Source organism: Haliotis cracherodii, unplaced genomic scaffold (genome assembly GCF_022045235.1).
Source record: "Haliotis cracherodii isolate W230 unplaced genomic scaffold, xgHalCrac1.p SCAF_18, whole genome shotgun sequence".
Lineage (NCBI taxonomy): Eukaryota > Metazoa > Mollusca > Gastropoda > Lepetellida > Haliotidae > Haliotis > Haliotis cracherodii.
Window position 1 is genome coordinate 18,147,543 of NW_027266273.1, and position 27,196 is coordinate 18,174,738.

Genomic DNA, 27,196 nt, shown 5'->3' on the forward strand with positions numbered 1-27,196 from the left:
GAGATAATAGATCATTTCACAATGAGAATACCCATGTCACAGTTGCTGGAAGAACTGCCTCCACAATTGTACCCATGCTTTATGATAAATGGAAGATCTACAAATACAGAACTTGTCTGAATGCATTGTGTGTACCGGTACTCATTCAAGGAAAGTATGTGAGTGCATTGGGTACAAAAATGATGTGTAGTAAGAATGTGTAAACAAAATTCCAATATTAATAAGCATGTAAACTTTACACAAGTACCAAAAATAATAACAAATTAATTTCTATTAAACCCATACAATAAAAAAAAAGAAAATATTCAATATGATTTCTTCATTAAAATCAAAAGAACACTCAAAACAAGGTTCATCCAAACACTGTGAAACAGTAATGCTGGACTGTATGAAAACTTGGCTTATGAGTCAGTCAACTCACAAAAATTGAAATCTGTTGAAAAAGAAGACATGAAAAGCAGTTTGTCTTTTTTAAATTTCTCCTTCCATAAATAAGTAAAATGTTTAAAAGAACCACCTCATTTACTGTCGCAATTAATATAAATAAAATATAAAAATATAATTAAAGCCTGTTGCAAATATATCTTTAAAAAATTAACACACAACAAAATAAAGACAAATCATAAAAGGAATTAGAAAAATATACTTCAAATTGGAATTCTTATAATTTTTTCCCCTGACCGAAAAAGAATAAAAGTTTGGCATAAACTAATGACATAAATATAAATATAAATGATAAATACATTTTTCCAAAGTTTATAAACAATAACAGTCTATTGATCATGTTGATCATCTTCATCAAATTAATCAAATATTGTTATTAAATATGCATACTCTGGTACTCTGGTACTCAGGTCATATTTAACATTAATTGTGTCAGATTTATTACTGTCATTGTGATGTCACACACATGCTGTGTTAGATTGTTATATATCACACAGGATGGTATGAAATGTGATATGTGCAATAATATACCACTTGCCACAGAGTGTACTGTCTGTCTTATGTCATACACTGTCTGTGCTATATGGCATATATCACACAGGATGGTATGAAATGTGATATGTGCAATAATATACCACTTGCCACAGAGTGTACTGTCTGTCTTATGTCATACACTGTCTGTGCTATATGGCATATATCACACAGGATGGTATGAAATGTGATATGTGCAATACTATACCACTTGCCACAGAGTGTACTGTCTGTCTTATGTCATACACTGTCTGTGCTATATGGCATATATCACGCAGGATGGTATGAAATGTGTGATCTGTCCAATAGTATATCACATGGCACATCTCATACATAGGTGGGATGGTGCGATGGTGTGATATCTGCAGTGATACATTACATGGCAGTGAACTGTTTGTCTGATAACAGTGGGTGTTAGATCACACATATACAGTCAAACCCCGTTAATCTGACATTGTTGGTTGCTTAAAATTATGTCGGATTAACGAGTATGTTGGATAAACGGAATTAGGTAGTATCAACGTTTGACGTTAGTGATCGAAAATTGGACAACTACACGATAGATAACGATTCAAACAGGTCCTTCTGACGTGACCTTTAATGGGATGTCCTCAGCGGTAGCGAGAACTTGTAATTGACTTTAATGAGATTGAGGTAATCTTGGTATGTGATTAATCCTGTTTTGTTTATTTAAAGCAGAAATTGTTTATTGTGAAGGAAGTTTATTTCTGCAGCCATTGAAATATGCAGCTACTCGCCAACTCGTCTCGCATCAAAACACGGGGCTGTGTACTCGCGAGCAGATGACCACGAAGTACGCTGATCACTGTGTCGGATTAACAAGACAATTCGTTGCAAATTGGGTGTGTTGGAGTCGGAGAGCGAGACTGTCGGATTAACGGGTCTAAATAGCACTGATTTGATCGGTTCCCATCATTTGTGTCGGATAAAGCCGATTGTCAGATTAACGGATTAACGAGACTTGAGTGTAGGCAGGATGGTATGACATGTTATTGTGTGATCCATGCAATGATACACGAGACAGTATATACATATGATAGTGAACTGATACTGTGTAAAACTACTTATATCACACCATATGGTTTGAAGTGTCGCATAATATATGCAATAATATACCACATGCCACATGTGTACTGTCTGTTTAATGTCACACACTGTCTGTGTCATATCACACATGCAGGCAGGATCATATAACATGTCATGTGATATGTGTAATGATACATAGCACTGTCTGTCTGATGTCATGCACTGTATCGTTACCTACAAGGGCAAACATATCGGGGTTCATAAAAATGACATGTGCCCTAGGGTCATATCACGCCACGAGACAACAGAGTATTGTTTCCGTCATCCGGCATTGTTGATGTCATTCGAATCTTATTGTGACGTGAGGTCAGAATGACGTCACACTAGAAACGACAACATAGCTGAAGATTGTTGATGTCATTTGACAATTTGTTGTTTTCTAAGACAGTGGTAGTGATCAGTGCAAAACATTTTCTAAATTCGTCTCTATATATAGACATCTTCTTCGGTAATAAATCGAACATTATACTCATGTTCATGTCATACGATGTTTACGACACTCGTGCCAAAATTCCGGTATTTAGACACTTGTGTCGTAAACATGGTATGACATGAACACTCATATCACATATACATGATACAGCCAGGATGTTGGGACATGTTATATCACACGTGCAGTAACACACCAAATTACACACAGGTGGAATAAAAAATGTAAATTAATAATTTCTTTTTAGTTTTCTACTTTACAGGTCGGCTGCTATAAAAAAACAAAAAGGGTTTAATGTGTGAGGAGAGCTACAACACAGCTTGTTCTTTAAGCAATGCAAACCTGACGAGTCAAGCAGGAACACTGTTCAGACTTTAGAGAGTTATTGTCTGCACTATCAGTACAGTCACAAATACATATTTGTTTCAAAATTTATAACAACCTGAACATGGCTTGTCCGGAGATACAGCCAAAATTTCTTGAATTTGTAGATTGTTCATGTTACGGGAAATTAAGAGGACACTGATTCAACTACCAACTGAAGTGCACTCTGCCTCCACCTGGGCCATTTAAAAAAAAATTTGATTCCTGTTTGAAAAACATGACTGTCAGAAGAGTGACAAACACTGCTGATCGGCAAAGGGAATTGGAGTAACCTCCCTTCCCTCATTCAATAATGTATATGATAGTTCATCGTTTGCCCAGTAGGTATCAGGGCGCTGGGAGTCTGAATAATGTTTATATCGATCGTAGCAAACACATAAAACTTCTTTACATTTCTACACAAAAATCTTGTTTGTTTCGTAAAATTGATGCGAAATTATTAATAGTTGGTCCTTGTTTAGAAAATGTTTTTTGGGTGAAATATGCTATCAGTTTATCAGCAGGATAAAAAACACCTGACCAAAATTCGGAATTATTCTTTTCCATTTAAAAAAAATTATTCAGCAGATCCGTAAAGCAATAGAAAAAGAAGTGTAGAAGGTTGTTGTATCACATAGGTGTACAGGATATTATGATATTTTCCTTGTGATACATGCAGTGATACACATCATGATACACAGGACTGTCAGCTCCGGACATTATCTGGATGGAGCAGAGTAGAGGGCTTCATCTCATGTCAGCTGAATAACTGATAATCAATGTTTAGTATCAGCAGTTATATGAGATATACAACCACAGGAAAATCAATATGATGCTTACAAGCACCTGCTCAACTGTGTGATTGAAGTGTATAGCTTTAAAGATCTTCCAAGCTCATCCTACAAGCATGTCAAGTTTATCTGTTGGGATGCGTGATGGCTGTCTGGCTAAGGCCTGCTGCTGGATCTCTGCTGAGTCATGACCGACCTAGATGTCAATCATCTCACTGAGCACAATGTCCCTGTGACCACACCTCACCTTCTAGTGGCATCTGGTTTAACCTGCCATTTTGTGCCGTTTGTTTAATTTTGAAATCAATGGTTGGCATGTAGCTAGTTTAAATGTCCTACCGGTGTCTAGATTTCATTCTACTGTTTGTAGGTTATTTTACTGTTTGTTGGTTGGTTGGTTGGTTTGTTGTTTAACACCGCACTCAGCAATATTCCAGCTATATGACGGCGGTCTGTAAATAATCGAGTCTGGACCATACAATCCAGTGATTAATATCATGAGCATCGATCCATGCAATTGGGATCGATGACATGCATCAACGAAGTCAGTGAGCCTGACCACCCAATCCCGTTAGTCACTTTTTACGACAAGTATAGTCGCCTTTTACAGCAAGCATGGGTTGCTGAAGACCTATTCTACCCCGGGTCTTCCCGTGTTTTTACTGTTTGTAGATCACCACATGGCACATATGTTTGCATCATCTGGATCAGACACAGACCATTCTACGGTCTAACTGCCTCAGTCTGTAAACATGGTAATAGTTTGGTATGCATCATGATACCAATTCTTGATCTCATTGGTTTAAACCTGTGACCACCATCCTTACATGTAAGTCAGTAAGAGAGGATCAATGGTGGACATCATATGACCCACGTAAAATTAACAATAATTTGTGCTTGTTTTCATGAATTGTTTAATTCTATGACTACATCTGGATCTAATTCCTACATTATTAACATAAATAACTACAAAATCCATGAAACTATGAGGCTACGTTGCTTTATCACCATGAAACAAATATTGTCCACCTCATACTTTCAAGGAAAACAAAAAAAAATAAAAGCTGGTCAACATCTATCTACTACTGCTATTTTTCAAATAATAAACTAAAAATAATCTGGGATAAACATGATGAAGACTTTCTTAGCAAGTTAACAATGATTCATGACATAAAAAACACAAGTGACTGCTTGATGTTAGCATGAGAAACAAGACAATTAGGTTTGCATGTAAATTACCAAGCAGTAATGATGTACAGTAGCAGCATTGTTGGAGTGACCATCACGGATACAACTTGTACTAGCCCCCCAAAGGCAAAGAAAATTCTACTCATCCTTAGAACACATTTAACACTAGGCAAACTGACTTGAGCAATTGAGGTAGTATTAAGTTGCACTTTGGAGTGCAATAACATAGTTTTACGATTTAAAGTATAAGAAACTGACCATTTATGATATATAAAGTCATGATCAAATTGATAACAAAATCCCTGTTCTGGGAGAGTCATGGCCTTAGTGCATGTCCAAAGTCAAGACCATATTTGGATAGTGAGAATATCATGCACATGATGTAAGCAAAACTGTCCTTTGTTATTGTTGCTACAGTAAGTACCCTGTCCACTCCAATAATGTCTGCATACAGTTAAAGCATTATAACAGTGCAATAAACTTGAAGTGAATGAGATGAATTCATGGCAAGCAATCACACGTGATAACATAACTTACCACAAGACACAAGCAGAAGTGTTGTGTGACGCAGAGGAAACAAAAAACAAAATAAATATGTGCAGTACATTACACGGTACAGCAGGTACAAGTTCTGGGCAGTGCTCTACATAATACTCATCTATACTAAACTACAAATAAAACAGTAACAGGATTACATACATGGGGGCCACAACTCTCGACTGGACACTCTACTCCCTCTAAACCCTACTTATGTGTGGAGTCCACCTTTCTTGTACTGACTGAACCAGAAGGGGAGATAACTCTTGTCTGCACATCCAAACCTTAACTTTGACTTTGTTTTTTGTTTGTTTGTTTATACACCGCACTCAGCAATATTCCAGCTATATATTGACAGCCTGTAAACAATCACAGCTTGGACAGGCAAACCTGTGACAGATATAATGTCCGACTTAGTCGGAACTCAATGAAGTTACCGCACCTCAACACTGACCTGTATAGCTGCCTCTAGATCTTACGACCAGTGGAGGTTCCTGTGTACATAGTCCCTGGCATCCCAATGGGGGCTTTGAATCAATAGTACTTGCTTAAAGTAAGTAGTTGTGTACACTACGTTGAGACCAGACTGAAACATTTACAGCGGCTGACTGCAAATCAGGGGTGTGGAAAATCAAAGCTCTGCCCGTACGTGAAAATCACCGGACATTCACTGCAGTTTTGATATTCCTTTCCTAAGAATTCATTACCAATACATGAAAATATCTTATCAAATATGAAGAAATTCAATTTAGGAACAGAAAACATGAAATAACTTCAATGCTCTTTCAGCCTTACAGATAATTAGGGGATAAGTATTTTTTTCTGATACCAATTGTTTCAGGAAGGATAAAATGCTCAGGATCTTTAGCCTGATGGGGAGGTGCCACTATGCAGACTACCTACACTCATGCACACAAGCTCCTGGTTTACCCTCTACTGCCAGTATGTACACACTGGATTCTCTTGGGAAATCTCACTAAAATCGGATCTTTTAATCCAATTTGATACTTATCGGTCAAGATCTAACAAGCCCACCACAGGGAATAGGAGGTCATGTCAGGTGAACTGCTCCTCACATCATCGTGGATGCTTCTAAATTGTCAGCACAAGCAAAGGAAGCATTTTGAACAGCTTCTTTAGCTTTCTGTGTCTCCAAAATGAATGTAAGGAGGCAGTTCTGAATGGAGAATAGTAAAGGCCATGCTATTCTCACATTGTATCTGAGCACCATGGATCGCCTTTACTATTGAGGGATCATTTATGTTCCGTGTGAGCTTTCTTGAGCAAAGGTTAAAATTTCTGATTTGAGATGGTAAAGAAAGGAAGCCAAATAGTTTTAGGAAGCTGACATCTAATGTGCTAGGAACCTATCAATCCTTCACTGATTAGGTGGTCCAAATTTGCAGAAGATCTAGACGGAGAAAGGTAGTGAATCAGAGAGAGTAAGATCTCATTTTAACGGGATTGTAAGAGCTTGTAGCTTGTGCTTAAATACAGCTTGTGACAGTGTTGCATTTGTAACATTCCTGAAATCTCAATCAGTCTAGAAGGAAATCTCAATAATTAACTGCACATAAGTTTTGGGCCAAATGGTGTGAATTGTTAAATGTTTCTTAAGCATATGATTAATTTCAATAATAGATAATCTTAAAGCAATCATATATATATTGTTATAAGCTGTAGCGGTGTTTGGTATTTCTGTTTTTGTAGGATGTAACAGTTATAACAGAACACTGAACACTCACCCTGTCCAACTCCAGTGGGTCGTTGGCCAGATACAGCCACTGCAGGCGGACATGGACAAACCCCGTCTTCACGTTCTCCAACTGCAACCACTGAAACAACATCATGTACCCTTTGTAAGTTTAGAGTGAAAGACTGGCATGTACCCTTTGTAAGTTTAGAGTGAAAGACTCATATACCCTTTGTAAGTTCATAGTGAAAGATTGGCATGTACCATTCGTAAGTTCATTGTGAAAGACTGGCATGTACCCTTTGTATGTTCATTATGAAAGACTGGCATGTGCCCTTCGTAAGTTCATAGTGAAAGACTCATGTACCCTTTGTAAGTTTAGAGTGAAAGACTGGCATGTACCCTTCGTAAGAGACTGGCATGTACCCTTCGTACGTTCATTATGAAAGACTGGCATGTGCCCTTCGTAAGTTCATAGTGAAAGACTCATGTACCCTTTGTAAGTTTAGAGTGAAAGACTGGCATGTACCATTCGTAAGTTCATTTTGAAAGACTGGCATGTACCCTTCGTAAGAGACTGGCATGTGCCCTTCGTACGTTCATTATGAAAGACTGGCATGTGCCCTTCGTAAGTTTAGAGTGAAAGACTCATGTACCCTTTGTAAGTTTAGAGTGAAAGACTGGCATGTACCCTTCGTAAGTTCATTGTGAAAGACTGGCATGTGCCCTTCGTATGAGACTGGCATGTACCCTTCGTAAGTTCATTGTGAAAGACTGGCATGTGCCCTTTGTAAGTTCACAGTGAAAGACTATGTACCCTTTGTAAGTTTAGAGTGAAAGACTTGCATGTACCCTTAGTAAGAGACTGGCATGTACCCTTCGTACGTTCATTGTGAAAGACTGGCATGTGCCCTTCGTAAGTTCATAGTAAAAGGCTCATGTACCCTTTGTAAGTTTAGAGTGAAAGATTGGCATGTACCCTTCGTAAGAGACTGGCATGTACCCTTTGTAAGTTCATTATGAAAGACTGGCATGTGCCCTTCGTAAGTTCATAGTGAAAGACTCATGTACCCTTTGTAAGTTTAGAGTGAAAGACTGGCATGTACCCTTCGTAAGAGACTGGCATGTACCCTTCGTACGTTCATCATGAAAGACTGGCATGTGCACTTCGTAAGTTCATTGTGAAAGACTCATGTACCCTTTGTAAGTTTAGAGTGAAAGACTGGCATGTACCCTTCGTAAGAGACTGGCATGTACCCTTCGTACGTTCATTATGAAAGACTGGCATGTGCCCTTCGTAAGTTCATAGTGAAAGACTCGTGTACCCTTTGTAAGTTTAGAGTGAAAGACTGGCATGTACCCTTCGTAAGTTCATCGTGAAAGACTGGCATGTGCCCTTCGTAAGAGACTGGCATGTACCCTTCGTAAGTTCATTGTGAAAGACTGGCATGTGCCCTTTGTAAGTTCACAGTGAAAGACTATGTACCCTTTGTAAGTTTAGAGTGAAAGACTGGCATGTACCATTCGTAAGAGACTGGCATGTACCCTTCGTACGTTCATTATGAAAGACTGGCATGTGCCCTTCGTAAGTTCATAGTGAAAGACTCATGTACCCTTTGTAAGTTTAGAGTGAAAGACTGGCATGTACCATTCGTAAGTTCTTTGTGAAAGACTGGCATGTACCCTTCGTAAGAGACTGGCATGTACCCTTTGTAAGTTCATTGTGAAAGACTGGCATGTGCCCTTCGTAAGTTCATAGTGAAAGACTCATGTACCCTTTGTAAGTTTAGAGTGAAAGACTGGCATGTACCCTTCGTAAGAGACTGGCATGTACCCTTCGTAAGTTCATTGTGAAAGACTGGCATGTGCCCTTCGTAAGTTCATAGTGAAAGACTCATGTACCCTTTGCAAGTTTAGAGTGAAAGACTTGCATGTACCCTTCGTAAGAGACTGGCATGTACCCTTCGTAAGTTCATTGTGAAAGACTGGCATGTGCCCTTCGTATGAGACTGGCATGTACCCTTCGTAAGTTCATTGTGAAAGACTGGCATGTGCCCTTCGTAAGTTCATAGTGAAAGACTCATGTACCCTTTGTAAGGTTAGAGTGAAAGACTGGCATGTACCCTTCATAAGTTCATAGTGAAAGACTCATGTACCCTTTGTAAGTTCATAGTGAAACAATGTCCTGTACCCGTCGCAAGTTCAGAGTGATGCACTGTCATGTCACCTAAAGCTAGAGTTGTTCCAATATTAGGATGCCGTATCAATAAGAAAAACTTCAATTTAATTTAGCACTTTAGTGAAGAAAAGGATCATGAAATAATATCAACCCACTTAAATGCGAATTACTACAATCATGGATTCATTGTAAAACAATATTTGCTCACTTCAACACCACGAGGGAAAGAAGGTTTATTTCTCCACAGAGACAGCAAGTTGCAGGTGCCTTGCAGTTGAACTTACCTCATCCACCATGCCCCTCTCAAACACATGAGATATGTCAACTGAAGCACTGCAAGGACAAGAATGTACAATGTTAACATGGAGGTGGAGGTGAGGTTAGGTGAGGTGGGGGCGAGGCGAGGTGAGGTGAGGTTAGGTGAGGTGGGGGCGAGGCGAGGTGAGGTGAGGTTAGGGGAGGTGGGGTTTAAAATCACTTTCACGTTTATTGCACTTATATAGCAACATGCATGGATATGTGTATGGCGGTAATATTCTGGTCTAATGATATGTTTATAGTTCTAGCGTACTGGTTTTTGGTTTGGTTTGGTTTGTTGTTTTACGCCGCACTCAGAAATATTCCAGCTATATGACGGCGGTCTGTAAATAATCGAGACTGGACCAGACAATCCAGTGATTTATATCATGAGCATCGATCCGCGCAATTGGGATCGATGACATGCTTCAAGCAAGTCAGCGTTGTTTAACGCTGCACTCTGCAATAATCAAGCTTTATGACAGCGGTCTGTAAATAATCGAGTCTGAACTAGACAATCCAGTTATTGATATCATGAGTATCGATCCACACAATTGGGATACGATGACATGCATCAACCAAGTCAGCGAGCCTGACCACCCAATCCCATTAGTCGCCTTTTACGACAAGCATAGTCACCTTTTACGGCAAGCATGGGTTGCTGAAGACCTATTCTACCCTGGAATCTTCACGGGTCTCTAGCCTACTGAGATGCAGTGCCATATGTAAGCCTATGTTAAAGTATGGGAGTTATGATCATCTTAGCCCTAAGATCGCTTTGTGTAAGTGGGCCCAGAGTGCCGTTGTACAAAACACCCTTAGCGCTACAACTGTCGTAAGTCTATGTTAAGGTAATGGAGTTACGCTCACCTTAGCGCTAAGATCTCTTTGTACAACGACACCCAGGTCTTCAACATGACAGGTGAACATATTAACCATGGTACGAGAACAACCGCCCTTAATATGATTAAAATATGACTGTAAACATATCACAGAACATTCAAAGGTGATTAATGTCTCTTATATGTCAGTGATCTGGAAAGATAACCCATGGATATGCTGCAGTGGGAGTACATACTTTCCCAATGGGTCATCCTTACTCCCTGGGTCATCGTCCAAGACGTCAACCTGCAGGCACTGTCCCTGAGCAACATCCACGATAGCCTGTGGGCAAGCAAGTGTTTCAGGCTCACATTTCAAATTGAACATTTTGTAATGATCAGGAGAGTCTGTTAGTACAACTAAAATCATAATCATAAGATATTGTCATCATAAAACATTATCATAAAACATTCATACAAAGCGTAAAGTATAACTTAACTGTGTGTCTTAAATGTGCTAAAACGAAAGTAGAACCAGGTGTCCCCTATCTTCCCAAGGCAAGAGCGTCCACTCGCCTTATTATCAAAGTCCTTTGCATCCACTCTTGCCACATCAAGCCCACTTTCCTGTGCTAAAAATGATTGGACTATTGCATATATGGATAGTCCAATCAGAGAATGTTTCACAAAATCAACATCCATGACTGGTACATATTCGTATGAAAATGATTTACGGCTGCCTGTCTTTGTTGACACGAATATGTGTTTTTCATCTCTGTCAGGGATGAAATCGCAAATGCTTTTTTTTAGCTGATCGACTATATCCGTGTCTATGGTAGTCATCATCTTTGTGAAGCCGTACAACATAAGAACAGCGATCTGATTTGATATCGCGTTTCCATTACAAGGGGCACAACTCGTGATCTACTCGAGGTGGCTCAAGGTCGAAAGTGGCCTTGACGTGGCAAGGGTAGAAACTAGGCATTGATATAGGTTAGTGGACACGCTTTCCTTGGCAAGATGGCTGTCCCCATGTTTCCTTACTGAGAGACTGATGACAAACATTCACATATTAAACTCAACTTAAAGCTTGTCCACAATTCACATCTTTGTTTACTGACTAAGATGAAAAAATAATGGCTTCTGACTTGTGGACCCCCTTCGTATTGAGGACCGTCTATTAAGAATAAGAGTGTGAGTATTGTTCACTACTACTTCCAGGAACATTCCAGCCTTACTACAACAGTTGACCGAGTTGGCTTCACATTGTATTTTCATGTAGGGTATGAAAACCATGTTGGTATGACAAGTGAACTCAGCTTGGCTACCCTACCTAGACTGCTAATATACAAATATTGATCATGTTCATAGTAAGTGCAAAATCACCAGTTATCAGGGTTTGAATCGTCCCCCACTCTTACCTCGTACGTCATGTTCCACTGAGGACAGATGGTGTTATTGATTGCTTTGGTCTTGAAGGTTTGGGCTCCAACTGAAAAGAAAGTTGAGCCCTAAATGTAATGCCAGATAATCTAAGGCAAAATTACATATATGCACTTTCAGATTATTTCATTACCCCCAGCTGCCGTGATGTTGCTGGAATATTGCTAAAAGCGGCATAAAACCATACTCACTCACTCATTACCCCCAGATTTCTACAATCTCACAGTCATCAAGACAAATGACATGAATGAATCATTGGAAGGAATCAATAAACTTTTAATACCAAAATCAAAGTGAGAAATGGCATCCTAGCTTTTCATATTTTTTGTTGTGAAAATAAAAGGTCAGAAAAAAACTTAAAATGCCTTCATACCTAATGTCAGTGTAACCATGGTAACCAGCAGAACTCACCAATAGCAATGGCATATGGGTCAGACTTGCCCTTCTTCATCATCCCAATATCTGCCCTGACCAACTCCTTGGCCTCCAGGAGATGGATCCTTAACACACCCTGAAACACAACAGGCGGATTGTCAACATACCTGACACACAACAGGCCGATTGTCAACACACCTGACACACAACAGGTAGATTGTCAACACACCTGAAACACAACAGGCGGATTGTCAACACACGTGACACACAACAGGCAGATTGTCAACACACCTGAAACACAACAGGCAAATTGTCAACACACCTGACACACAACAGGTAGATTGTCAACACACCTGACACACAACAGGTAGATTGTCAACACACCTGAAACACAACAGGCGGATTGTCAACACACCTGACACACAACAGGCCGATTGTCAACACACCTGACACACAACAGAGAGATTGTCAACACATCTGAAACACAACAGGTAGATTGTCAACACACCTGACACACAACAGGTAGATTGTCAACACACCTGACACACAACAGGCAGATTGTCAACACACCTGACACACAACAGGCAGATTGTCAACACACCTGAAACACAACAGGCAGATTGTCAACACACCTGAAACACAACAGGCCGTTTGTCAACACACCCGAGACACAACAGGCAGATTGTCAACACACCTGACACACAACAGGTAAATTGTTAACACACCTGACACACAACAGGCGGATTGTCAACACACCTGACACACAACAGGTAGATTGTCAACACACCTGACACACAACATGCGGATTGTCAACACACCTGACACACAACAGGTAGATTGTCAACACACCTGACACACAACATGCGGATTGTCAACACACCTGACACACAACAGAGAGATTGTCAACACACCTGACACACAACAGGCGGATTGTCAACACACCTGACACACAACAGGCAGATTGTCAACACATCTGAAACACAACAGGTAGATTGTCAACACACCTGACACACAACATGCGGATTGTCAACACACCTGACACACAACAGGTAGATTGTCAACACACCTGACACACAACAGGTGGATTGTCAACACACCTGAGACACAACATGCGGATTGTCAACACACCTGAAACACAACAGGTGGATTGTCAACACACCTGACACACAACAGACAGATTGTCAACACACCTGACACACAACAGGTAGATTGTCAACACACCTGACCCACAACAGACAGATTGTCAACACACCTAACACACAACAGGTAGATTGTCAACACACCTGACACAACTAGAGGGAATAGCAAATTCAATGTCCCTCCCCAAATGGGGACAAAAGGGATCCTTACCTGTGGCTGTGGGTAGCGGAGCTTGTTGAGGTTCAGGCCCTCGACCATGGAGATCGGGATGCGGTTTGGCAGCACCATGATGTTGGCGATCTGCTCGATCACAATCGTGTGCAGCATGTCACTACAGACAACAATTAGATGTTAATCCCTGCACTTGATATACCCTGCACTTGATATACCCTGCATACTATGTACAGGCACAGCCAAAAATATCCATGGGCCATCATCACTTTTAATTCACCTTCACTTTCAAATAATTGATCTTTAAAATCATGTATTATTTCAGCATTGAGTAGTTGTTAAATATGACTGCAGAACTTTCAGTGAAGAACTGACTGACCCCACTCATACATGTCATGCAAAAAAGAAACAAGACTTTGAATACATAAATAAAGGCATGTGTGTGTGTGTGTGTGTGTGTGTGTGTGTGTGTGTGTGTGTGTGTGTGCGTGCCTCTATATATATCAAATATCTGGACTGTTTTTTTCTCTATTTAATACTTATACACCTGATACACCTTGTTATAGATATATATATACATAATGGCACGTAACAAATAACCAGAGGATGCATGCTGGACCACACATGTTCAGCAGATATCATTTTGTTTTCACAGTGGTCATCATACTAGCTGTCATAAGCAGACCTGAATGACTTCTTTTGACTTTTCATGAAAGTCTCCAAGGCTGATGTGGACCCATGACAAGCAGAACAAGGCAGAATTTAGGGGAAATATGCTCAGACAATTTTAAGTAACCCATAGCAAACCTGGTATTTAGATTAAAAAATATAATCAAACAATTAAGAAAGACCGTAAATATAAAATCACAGCCTTTAAAACAAGCATCACAGCATATATGTTTATCATACTATGTTTACATGACCAAAATTATCATACACAGAAGTAACATGCGAAGATATGGAAGATACTGCTTGGTTCACAGATTCACTGGGATTTCTAAAACGGGAAACAATGCTAAAAATCTTTTCATCATCCTGCCAATTCCTGTTTGCAAATTAAAAGCCCAGAACACCTGTCACAGGATTTTAGAAGTAATTTTATGTTCAAAGAAACACCAAACACCCCCCACAAAGCCTATAGAGGTTTTAGAATGGAACTGCACACCAAGTCATTATAGAAATCTGCCATAAATACATGCAGGGCAAACAAAGGAGGACAGAGAGACAGGAGGACATACTTCAGACCAGGAAGATCAAATGCATTGGCCAGGCTGGTCAAGTTGAAGTCAACAGTCTGAAAATGAAACAGGCAATACAAGACAATCACTTACAACAAAACATTCTTAGACTCAAAGTCCAGACGTATATTACAAATTACTGAGATCAGTCACATGGCCTTTGAGCAACAGAAGGAAAAAAGTCATAACAAGTCATTCAAGATAATAGAAAAAACATTAAAAAATTCAAAAATGCTGTTTTATGCCCCATTCAGAAAGGTTCCAGCTGTAAATAACTGACTCTGGGCCAGGCAAACTAGTGGTTGATAGCATGAGCAACTATCCACATCATCAAGGGGGACCTGACCTGTGCTGCAATCTCGACAGGGAAGTGCATACGCTTGAAGAACCGGTTCTTGCTTAAAAAATTCATCCAACAATGTCTTCAGTCAAGTCGTAGCAGTATTGACAAAGATATCAATCAAGAGGTAGAGAAGCTCATCCTGTCAGCCAATATAACTCACTAGCAAACAATGCTTTAAGTGATTTTTTCGACATGTTCTTGACTCAATTCTTGATGAAGATTTAACCTTTGTGCACAGGTTTTGAGACATAAGTTTTAGTCGATTTCAAATAGAGAAACCAAATAAAGCCAATCTCTTCTGCCCCTATTCACTTCCTATGGATATATCATTACCATGTTCACAAGATTAATTGAAAATTGCATTCATTTCCCATCTAAAAATACAGCATGTTTCGCGACAGATATATCTTCACGAATGAGTGCAGTGTCAGGCTGCAGGGCTGCACTCACGGGGTTGTTGAGGAAGAAGACGGAGATCCCCCCCATCAGCGGCATCTTGCTGATGAGGGGTTTGAAGACGACCCGCATGATTCCGTGAAGCTGAAGACAAAAACAAACACCTGTCAACATCATCTAAGCCAGGTTTGTAGCATTAAGTCTAAGCTACATGCAAAGTTAACATTCTGAGTATATGTATAATATATAAATTGCAAGTGATTCCATGGCATTTGACTGGCTAAATAGGCAATTCTTGAGCATATATATTCATATTAGGCCACGCCGCCTACCAGACCACTGTGTTCTGATAATTGTGTGGGCATGGCATGGTTTGCATTGTTCTCTTGAACAACATTACCTGATTACTGATTTCTTTTTCTTTTTCCGCTAATGCTTAAATAAGCAGACGTGAACTTATTATTATTGACTTGATTATTTATACGAATTGACTTTAATGTTTTGCACTTATGAGGTATAAGGTAAAAAAGGCTTTGTGCACTGCAATTTTTACCAAAATTCCTCCATAAGCGCAAAAACTATTGAGTGAGTGAGCTGGGTTGAACGCATCTTCCCGAGGCAAGAGAGCTAACTGACTTTAAAAGTCCAGTTTCCACCCTTGCCAAACTAGGCTGGAATTCCTGGGCTCGATCTAGCGCCACCAGTGGTTATTACAAGTTATGTCCCTTCTAAACCTCTCCTATGGACCAATCAGATTCCACCTCCTACATTTGATTCAAACAAATCTGATTGATAATCAAGATCTATATTGTGATATAGTGCGAAGTGCATCAAATCATGTGAGCACCTTGATTAAAATCATGAAAAGATTTGAAAAATATCTGTTGGAAGGATGATAAGGAATAGCTGGAGTGCGGTGTTAAACAACAAACAAATAAACAGGAATTCCTGTTGACAGTGAGTAGTGTCTTCTCACCATATCACCAAGTAGTGGTGTCACGATCAATAAAAATATCGATATATTGCTATTGGTAAGCACTTAAAGTCAATAAATCAATTGTTAAATCAGTTTCCGATCAATAGTATCGATTTCAGTTAGGAATATTGATAGTTTCGATTGTATTTACCATATAAATAAAATACATGTTCAAATTTGTTTTTCTTTTGATCAGGAGTGGTAGTAATTTACATATGGTAATGTGGAAGTTTCTTTTTCTGAAATTATTAGGGTAAAGAAAAAACAAATCGGTACGTAATATCCCAAACTTCACTTCTTATTTGTTGCTATGGTTATCACATTCAAAGGAAACTTCAGTTACAAGGTTTAATTCATCTTTAAAATCTATCTAAAATGATACACTGAAAACAAACGATATTTATTGCAATAGTTGCTTGCAATATCAATAGTTATCGCAATAGTTTCTTTCAATAGCAATAGTTATCGCAATAGTGATTTCCACACCAATAGTCACCCCTAATATTAAGCAATAATACAACGGCAAAATCACTTCTGGTCGTAACTGACTATTTCAATAAACATCTGCCTGGTTGAACAGGTCATTCTATTACTTGCCCGTGAAGAGATCACCCGTTTAATAAACATACAGCTGTATTACACATAGTGTAATACCAAAACTCGTGCTTATGTACTCTGGGAACTACGTTTTTACGAACAAATGTTGAAAGCTCTCAACATCCCTTGGCTTATTCAACGACATTGCGTGTGGAGTTGATAGATCACTGAGAGGATCTTATGCACACTCGATGACCCCAGCAACCTTGTTGCTAGGCTGACATCACATGGCATTGTTTCGCCGATGGATCTTGCAACAAAATTCCACAAATTACGTCATCGGGTATTGTGACATTATTGTAAACTTTGAGGTGCAAGGCCCGTTCCACAAGCCGATCGTATTGCAGCGCAACGACAGTCGTCAGTCTGTTAAAGTATGTGAGTTGCGATTGTCTTAGCCCTACGATAATTTTGTGAATTCTAAAGGTGGACCGTTGTATGGTATTAAATTAATATGTGTCAACTTTAGACGTGTTTGAAGTATTATTCTGTGTATAACTCAATTGGACTATGCCGTGGATCGTGTAGGTGTCAGCCTGTTCATACTCAACAGAATAATTATAAAAACGTTATAAATGGCCAGTAATAAATAAAATACAAAACTTTCGCTCATCAGATACCACAACTATTCACTTGTTTCATAAAATTGGTATTACACGGGAGCTCGTTTAGTATTCTATATATCTCACCTGCAAGTCTTTGATGCCTGCATTGATTCCCTTCACCTGAACAGCCACATTGGAATCGCTGCTGTACCTGTGAGGTAGAAGTATCAACATGTCACTGACATATCCAATATCGATGAACTGAATGGTTCCAGCCAATCAGAGATTAACCTAGCGACAACCGAAAGAACCAATCAGAGCTCTCCTCTCAAAACACATCAGTGAGTGAGTATGGTTTTACACCGCTTCCAGCAATATCACAGTGGGGGACACCAAAAATGGGTTTCACACATTGTGCCCATATGGGGAATCGAACCCGGGTCTTCAGCATGATGAACCAACGCTTTAACAACTAGGCTACCCCATTGCCCCCAAAACACATCAAAGATGCTGAGTAAACATTGAAAGATGCCTGGAGTACAGTTCTAACTAGACACTGTCCTAGACTTAACAATGGCTCCTCTACAACATATACTACTCAGAAGAAGCAATAATACCTTTTTTGGGGGGTGTTAATGCTGCACTCAGCAATACTCCAGCTATGGCAGTCTGTGAATAATCAAATCTGGACCAAACAATCCAGTGACTGATATCATGAGCATCGATCCACAAAATTGAAATGCGATGACTTATAATCAGTGAAGTCCCCAAGCCTGACAACCTGATCCAATCAGTTGCCTCTTAAGGCAAGCAGAAGTTGCTGGGGACCTATATTCTTACCTACAGTCCCAACTCAGGAAACCCAACATGAGGAAAAGTATTAGGTAAATTTTCAAACCAGTGGTTGATAAGTTGAACAAAAATCCACACTGACACATGAATCATACACACACTTCCTCTATCCATCAACCATTATCATACCTCCATGTCAGAATGATGAGATCGGATTGCCATGAGCAAGTAAGGCTGCATGTGAATTTCTGAGAGGAAAAATAAATCCCTTATACCTCGCATCAAAGCAAAAAGCTGCACGATTTTTCTGTGTCATTTGACATAGGGCAAGCTAACCTCAGCTCAATGGAACAGCTGTTTTCAATCAATTATGAATTTGTTTGAATTCTTTTACAATGTCATATTTAAACATATTGGTGAGATAAGGTTAGGTTGTATACCACTCGATCCCAGCCCCTAACCCTCCGGCTCGTGTTATAAAACCTAATGTGGAACGCATAAAACCCCATGTACCCCCATCATCCGGCTATAACTTATATTGTAACCCTGAGAACCACAATACGCTCAATCTCATTAAAATCAGATCTTAGTTCTCGCAATCTAGACCATATATTAGCCATTCGTGAATGTTCTTTTGTTCAGGTTTCAAATTCTAAAGCGAGAATTTGTCAAAATATGTTTCGAAGCGTAGTCACCAATTTGCAATTAGTGCCATAAAGCACGAGAAAGCTGCCTTCTGATTGGCTAATGTCTATTTCTTGTCAGTAATTCCATTGGTCGGTCAGAGTTTGCAAAAGGTCGGTCTGACGTGACCCATAATGGGATGTCCTCAGATCTTTGTTTAGCGGCAGCGAGAACTAAGATCTGATTTTAATGAGATTGCAATATGCTGAGTCAACACTGGAGGATCATAAGGACATATTCTGCCCCACACTCCACAATGGATTCCCTGCTAAAGAACTTACACAATCTCCAGGTCCATGTAGATCTCATCTCTCCGCACATTCTGAGTGTACACCTTCACTCCACCAATCCTGGGTGGCTACAAAAGAATCATTACAACCGTAACAAGAAAGAACATCTTATGCTATAGGTTTTCCAACAGTCAGTCCTTTAAATTAATGAGTAAGTTGGAAATTGATAGAATTATCTCAAACTTCACCTCAGTGTCAAATGACAATGACGGCCCAACTAACAATCGCGACATGTAACTGAATAACACAGTGATCCAATGATACACCCCACACTTCTGATGTTGGCCGCAGTGATGAGACGCAAAACAATCATCATGAAGCGTGGTTGCTGTCCGGTAAGTAGGACACAATAGTGTGTACCGTATTCGACGCAATAAGCGCCCCGCTCTAAAGAGCGCCACGGCGATATTTCTTAATATATTGGCTAGTGAACAATCCAAATCAGCACCCATTCCGATTGATCAATGTACAAAAGACTTATTAATTCGCGTATAATACGCACTCGTGTCTTATATGCAAACTTAATGATGGGCAATTAAATTCTGGAAGAATATATATGTTGTATATATACATTTCAGGCTGTCCGCATAAACCACAAAATTTATCTTTCAACTCTGTTTTTTCACCAAAATACTATTCTAATAAGAGCCCCCTAATTTTGAGAGCGCCCTGGGCACTTATTACTTCGAATGTGGTATTTTGCAAGTTTGTTGGTACCAGTAATTCAAATTCACTGTCCAGATGTAGAAACCAGATTTCTAGACAAAAGAATTATTTTATGTTGTATTTATTTTGTTTCACATAAACATCATCCAAGCAAGGTTTACGGGTATCTTGGATCCCGAAAAGCAGGTTCCCAGGTATTTATCTAGACTTGCTCAGTGGCTGATTTTCAGCCCTAAGTCTGCAGTAAATGTCAGTTAAAATTCACAATTGACCACTTCCTGCTGTAATCATTAAATCAATGTGATAACTTGGTAAAGTTGACATGTCTTCCCCTGTTAACAGGACAACAAAGTGGGAGAGCATGCAATGATTGTACCTACATTATTGTATTGATTGCAATGTCAACATTCCCCTGAATTTAGGAAAATAGGATTTGGAAGAAACATCGCAAAAAAATGAACAAAATAGAAATGTTTTCCCGATTTACAGGCTAAAGGCACCTGGTTTGGAATCCTTGATAAATTCCTGGTTCCACTGCAGCATTGCTAAAAACTTTGTTATTTGCAACTGAAGTAAACTGCAAAGATTTGTTTGTACAAGCAGAAAAATTGGTAATGTTCAAAGTGATGAAGAAGATTCACTGAATTATAGTGAATATATCATGTTATACCACATACTACTTCATCTCTTCACAGGATAAATGCCAGTGCCACAATGTGAAGTGAACTGGTTTGTATGGTCATATGACTCACAATATCTCCGATGTCGATCTTGCTGAACTTGAAAGACGAGAGGGATGCGGGAAGACTCTCGCGAATTTTTGGCTCGATGGACTCTCTGAGAAGTTTGTCGACATAATCCCCTATGTAGGGCCACAACTGGTCGATCATCTGTTGCAAACAAAATTTTAAAACATAAAGCTACATCTAAATACATTGTTAAAACCACTCACGAATACTAAATGTACAACAGAGAGATGGAAATGGTTTCACTCAGTATACAGTAACTAGATCCATCAATGTATCATGGAGATGATATTCACACCATGCTGTCATCATGGTCAAAATTTAAAACGCAGGGAAAACCACCCATCGCCATGGTTTCTGCCCAACAGCTAACAAATTAAATATATGTAAATGCCATGCTTTCCAGACTTTGCAACTGAAAATATCTGAACTTCACAATAAAAAATTCTGGATTTAGAATCTCATTATCAGGGGTAGAAACTAACATTTTTAGTCCACTAGTCCTTATAATGGTAACATATAGCAAAACCCTTAAAAATGGCAAATTTCTACTCGTCCTTATGATACTTTAACTATTGGGCAGTTTGGACAGGACTACAGGACTAGTGCCAATTTCTAACGCTGATTATGAAAAATATATGCGGCATTCAAAACATAACATGGAACTTGGAAGTCAAAGAAACTTTGTCATAAGTGTAATGTTGAAAGTTAATGATTGAGGAGGTCTTCAAATTAAAACACTATAGCTGCAAATATAAAGGTCCCCTCTCAGATCTTTGTTTAGCAGGAGGGAGAACTAAGATCTGATATTAATAAGATTTTTTTACAATTTGGTCATAGACTTTGATTCATACACAAATAATACCAGGATATCATTCTTCATGAAGCTGCGAGTCACAAACATGTCACGTCATTACAAACGCACAACAAATGATTTCAGAAAACTGACCTTGTTCAACCATTCTGCTCTCTCGACATCCGGGAAACATACCTGCAAGTATAAACACAGTTTTATTGACATCAATATTACCTGGATGTGGATTACACATCACATCATCAGCCATGGGTGATGCATCCGGCAACAGGTGGGGACGTGGGGAGCACATCATCCCACGATGACAGATGAATCATTCTCCCATAAAAAACATCAGGGATGATGACATAGGAAATATATGTCAACTATGCTTAGTATGCAAAAGGTCTTGTCAAAACATTGAGGAACAAGCACTGCCATTTTTTAAACGAGTCTATTTTGTTAACAAAATTAACATACAAGTGTGTTTGGTAGTCATGCTATTTGTAGAACAGACAAAATAAACCAAATGAGTTTTGTTATAAATGTCTAAATGACTGTTTATATATTATACAGGGAGGGGTGTGTGGGTGTGTGTGTGTGTGTGTGTGTGTGTGTGTGTGTGTGGGGGGGGGGGGGGGGTGTTTGAGGGGATTGGTCTTAGGACTGTAACACATTTTGCTGAACTAAACCCCATATTAGGCTAAAAGAAATAAGACCGGTAGTCTTGTTTCTCAGGCACCGACCACATCATCCTAAAGTCTGACGCACTTTTCCTTTTTATTTCCCTTTTCTAAATCTAATACTTAAAAACAATGCAATCCAAAATAGCATCCAGTTACTTCCTGCTGTACTGTGCATCGCCTGTTATGGTCATGGGAGTTTGTATGCTTGTAATAGGAGTTTGTATGCTTGTTTATGTAGGGAGGTCCTTTCCCTGGTTGATGGTACACAACTGTTTATCTGGTGACATACTAGTTTGAAGAAGAAAAAAAAAGACACCACCCGTCCGCACTATATTTTCAAAAGTCATTGCCTGAGAACCAATTCTTTTATTTTTTTTTAGGCCCTATGTAACACTTTTTCATGCCCCCTCCCCCACCTCCTCCTTGTAAAGTGGTTGTTGTACGAGTCCTATGACCAGTCCCTACAAATGACCTATCCCTCTGTACACAAGTTCGAGGGTAGGAGGTTGGAGGCCCATTTAGTTTCTTTGTTCACAGTAATCACAGTGACATTATGAAGCTGATGTTGAAGTTGAGGAGATGTGTACATGTTTTTATCTTTTTTCAGCTACATGAAGGCGGTCTGTACATTATCAAGTCCGGACCCGACAATCCAGTGATTGACACCGTGAGCTTCGATCTACAAGATTGGGATACGATAACATGCATCAACCAAGTCAGCGAGCCTGACCACCGATCCTGTTTGTCGCCTATTACGGGAAGCATGGGATGCTGAAGACCAACTCTAACTGGGATGTTCATGGGGCCAGACTAGAATGTCTAATATATTTCCTGTTGTAATTGATGTATTACATACTTTTCAAATATGTTCTGAAATTGTTCAAATGATGTAAGGGTGAGCGTGGGGGTCACAATAGCAACAAATTATGTCAGTGTTTTCACTCATGTTCCTCAATCTACTGACAGCAACTATGCTTGTTGTAAGAGGCGACTAACGGGACCGGGTGGTCAGGCTTGCTGACCTGGCTGATGCATGTCATTGTATCCCAATTGAGAGGATCAGTGCTCATGATATCAATCACTGGATTGTCTGGTCCAGACTCGATTATTTACAGACCGCTGTCACATAGCTGAAATATTGCTGAATGCAGCGTTAAAACAACAAACAACAACAAGACCCCCGGACATTTCGCACTGAGAAACACTTGTCCACAACTTAGTGACACTTGATTTTTGTACAGCCATTTTGAAATAAGTACATATCAGTTCATAAACCTTGGGTTCATACAGTTAGGCATATAGCAATCAAATGTAACTATAGAGGGATAAACCAACCTATTATGTTTCAAAGGACACTCTTTAAGAGAAATAAGTATTCCATTGACAAATGAGGCAAACAAAAGCATTCATAAAAGCTAAAGTTTCTTTACATGCTTTATCAATTCTGAATGGGTACGAACATTGGCACTTCATCTGATGCTCATGTCTATTGGTCAATATATTAGGGCTGGGACGAGTCCAAATTTACTACCCCGGTACCCGACCCCCTATTACCCGACACTACCCAGGTACCCGCTGTAGGTCTCAAGAGTTAGGTACAAAATCTCTGATTGGGAATTACATTTTATTGGAGCCTTGGCAAAAGGTATTTAGTTACACATACAAAACAATCTGGTTATGCGTACACTGTAGTGAAAAACTAACAAGTCAGAAGGAATGGGTGCATAGTCAGAAAGAAATGCAAACATAAGTGTTGTGTAACCGGCTGGTATCCATGGGGTTTTAGTGAATTCTGGTCATAGAACAATACATCATGTGACTAACCACGGTCCAGGAAGTCCTGTGGGTACCCGGGTCCTACTCAGTACCAACCCGACCCGAGTACCTGAGTTACCCATCCCAGCCCTACAATACAGTGATAGAAACTAACAGTTTTAGTCTACTAGTCCTTTTATTGATAACATATAGCAAATCCCTTAAAAAATGCAACATTCTACTAGTCCTTATGCTACCTTAACCATTGGGCAGTTTTGCAAGGACTATAGGACTAGTGCCAATTTCTAACGCTGCAACATATGCATTGTATCAAAATGTTTTGTTTGGAATTGACTGCAAATGATTGTTGTATTTTGTGACACAGATCATCTAGTTGATTGGGGTCGAGTTGGGGAGGGGCAGTAAGAATTTTCACAGTTATTGACAATATTTAGAGGCCCTTGGTGGCATGTCCTTCAGTATAAAATGTTCACATTTGCTAAACAAATAATCTTTTTCTTAGGATATGAAATTTGACATTTTTAGCATAAGATCAACAGTGTGATTATGAACAAAAATACTTGAGTCTCACAGCTGTGTGTGTGAGTTGACATGTATGAGTGTACTGTTTCTCAGCTATTTATCTACTACTGTATCCTCATGATCATGAAACAATAACATAGTATGACTCAATATTATTGCAGACACTTTTATTGCGGTATGGGTAAATTTTGTAATCTACACCCCCTGTCGACTGGTTACTTTAGCAAATCTAAGCACAATATGTCATTGCTTGATTGAATACAGAACTTGTTCGGTATGTCACGTTTACTCGTAAGTATACACATTATCACTTATTATCTTTTTTAAGTTAGTTTCTGGAATGTTTTTGAAGTGGAATTACCTCTACCTCCATTCATAATTGATTAAAACAGAACCCATTTGTTTGGACGAAGTCCCTTAACCCAACCTAGGTTGTATGCATACTGATTATGCATAATCCAAAACAGGAAGTGATGTAAAGCACACGTATCATACCACAAAATAGCCATACCGCGATAACAGAGTTGCATGCCCTTAAGTCAATAATTACAGGTACTTTTTTTACCAAACTCGGTAGAGAAAATCAGCATTGATCTATCATATTTGATGTATTATAAAAGTTGAACAAAGAACAAGAAACATTTTGCGTATGACTTTTTTAATAGTGTGCACCATTACGATCCATCATAAATTAACCATCGCGATAATATAGCGTGTCAGTGCATCACATAGCTTTACAACATTGATTGCCTATTACAGTCACAAGTTACATTAATCAATCCATTCTATTTCAAAACTTACTGCAATAATGTCATACATTGCTGTGTTTTACAGTTTTTTACTTTTTGCATTTGGACCATTTACAAATTTGGGAATTGCTGTACGTAATCATGGCTTTGGGAATTGCTGTACGTAATCATGGCCTTGAGATAATCACCCCCTGTGGCAGGAAACTGGGCAATGCCTTGATCGGCCAAGCATTACCAGTGTATTGTCGTTCAGTTGCCTGAAGGGTTAGTTTGACCTAACTTCCTAATCTGCTGACAGCTACTGCTGTCACGCTTGACACCAACATAGGATAAATATGTCGTCCATCTGTATCTACTGGCGACCAACTTGACGGCCGTGTAAGGAATGCAAAAAGGCGATGCACCCACACAGTCAGTGGGCGTGACGAAATTAGTGACAACAGGCATGTTTTCGACTGGACGACCCTGGTCCATGGCTTTCAGTGCAAGGAAGAATCTTTGAAATCACATCAATCCGAAATGTCCACTCACCCATTACCCAAAACTGTGATAAAAAAAATGCTCCATTCATCTTATATGTTGGACAGAAAACAGCACGAGGTTGAACCACAATAACGTGGACAATCAGTATACCTTTACCGCGGTTGAGGTAACCGAATCGAACACCTGTCCAACTGTTTACTGTTAGCCTTGAAACAATAATGCAATGTTTTCTCCAACTTACCCATGATGGCAAATCTTCTACTCTGGCCAATATCTCATTCTTTTCATCCCTGGCAGTGCGTTGGTTGATCTCGATTTTCAGTTTCTTTTCACGAGTATGCTTCTCCTTCCAAACATAGACCACTAGACCCAGGAGGAGCCAACTTGGGGAGAAGGCGAAATAGCCAACAAACCATACCACTAAAGCGAGACCGGCTAGTTTGAAGTACTCCGTTACAACATTCAGAAGTAATGTATCGTCAAGTGCAGTCTTCCGTTTGGGGGATGCAGGTTTCCCAGTTTCTTCTGCCGGTGCAGACATGGTGGATGTCAGGGAAGTTGTGCTCACATTCCACAACACATCTAACGGGAAAGCTTCGCTTCGCTGCTTTTTGCAGCTCGTTTCCGCGCTCCTTTCTTTATCGACTAGTATAACCTGCTAGTCAGGTTTGATGTGGCAACATTTCTGTTGAAGCTATTATTTGGAACCTAGATAGGTGTTTATTTCATCTGGGCAGATTAAAAATGACACGTTTTCTTTACATTATGTATTTCATTATTGAAAATATGCTAATTGTGTCTATGCATCCAAGGTTATTAGTTTTTAGTTCGGTTAACACAACTAGTAGCGTTTACCAATTAGTATGGCGGACAGCTTCATTGCTATTTATAGTAACAGATGTATAGCGCGAGTAGAACAGTTCCGCCACTCATCAACTATGTCACGTCACTGATGTGATAGAACATGTTATTTAACAAGAAGAGACAACTGTTCTATATATAAATAAGCTGACGAATTATGAGCTAATGATGATTCTATTATATGGTCTCTGGTATTAGGATCTACAACGAAACGTCTATGGAGTTACGTTGGCTAATAAAGTTGTTCATAATATATATATCAAATCATTATCCTTACATTCCCCAAATTCTAATATGGCGGATAAAAAGTCTTAACAGGACGCTGTGCCTCAAAGCGATCTTAGCACTATAGGCTTACGATCATCGTAGTGCTAAGATCGCTTTGAGGAACCGTGTGTGTTAGATTTTATTTGTAACAAAATGTGGTAATCTATAATGACAACTGAAATTTGAACAATAAAACGAATCGATAATCTTTTTTTAATATGTTTTTACATGTTCATTCATAGTATGTGATGGTTATTTATTTTTTCATATTTTGAC

General features: G+C 39.3%; 1 protein-coding gene across 2 annotated transcripts in view; it reads right to left on the reverse strand.

The window, feature by feature from the left end:
* The window catches only part of LOC139465843 (extended synaptotagmin-2-like), a 46,218-nt gene extending 19,828 nt beyond the window's left edge, over positions 1 to 26,390 (reverse strand). For both annotated transcript variants that reach the window (XM_071247784.1, XM_071247783.1), the window contains exons 1-13: positions 26,034 to 26,390; positions 21,733 to 21,774; positions 20,790 to 20,927; positions 19,363 to 19,439; positions 17,750 to 17,816; positions 15,542 to 15,631; positions 14,749 to 14,804; positions 13,550 to 13,670; positions 12,236 to 12,335; positions 11,803 to 11,873; positions 10,639 to 10,724; positions 9,548 to 9,596; positions 7,137 to 7,226 (exon numbers count right to left, since the gene is read on the reverse strand). In XM_071247784.1, the coding sequence (XP_071103885.1) occupies positions 7,137 to 7,226; positions 9,548 to 9,596; positions 10,639 to 10,724; positions 11,803 to 11,873; positions 12,236 to 12,335; positions 13,550 to 13,670; positions 14,749 to 14,804; positions 15,542 to 15,631; positions 17,750 to 17,816; positions 19,363 to 19,439; positions 20,790 to 20,927; positions 21,733 to 21,774; positions 26,034 to 26,333 (1,287 nt within the window). In that variant the 5' untranslated portion in view covers positions 26,334 to 26,390. The remainder of the gene's footprint in view (positions 1 to 7,136; positions 7,227 to 9,547; positions 9,597 to 10,638; positions 10,725 to 11,802; positions 11,874 to 12,235; positions 12,336 to 13,549; positions 13,671 to 14,748; positions 14,805 to 15,541; positions 15,632 to 17,749; positions 17,817 to 19,362; positions 19,440 to 20,789; positions 20,928 to 21,732; positions 21,775 to 26,033) is intronic.
* Positions 26,391 to 27,196: the final 806 nt, after the last annotated feature.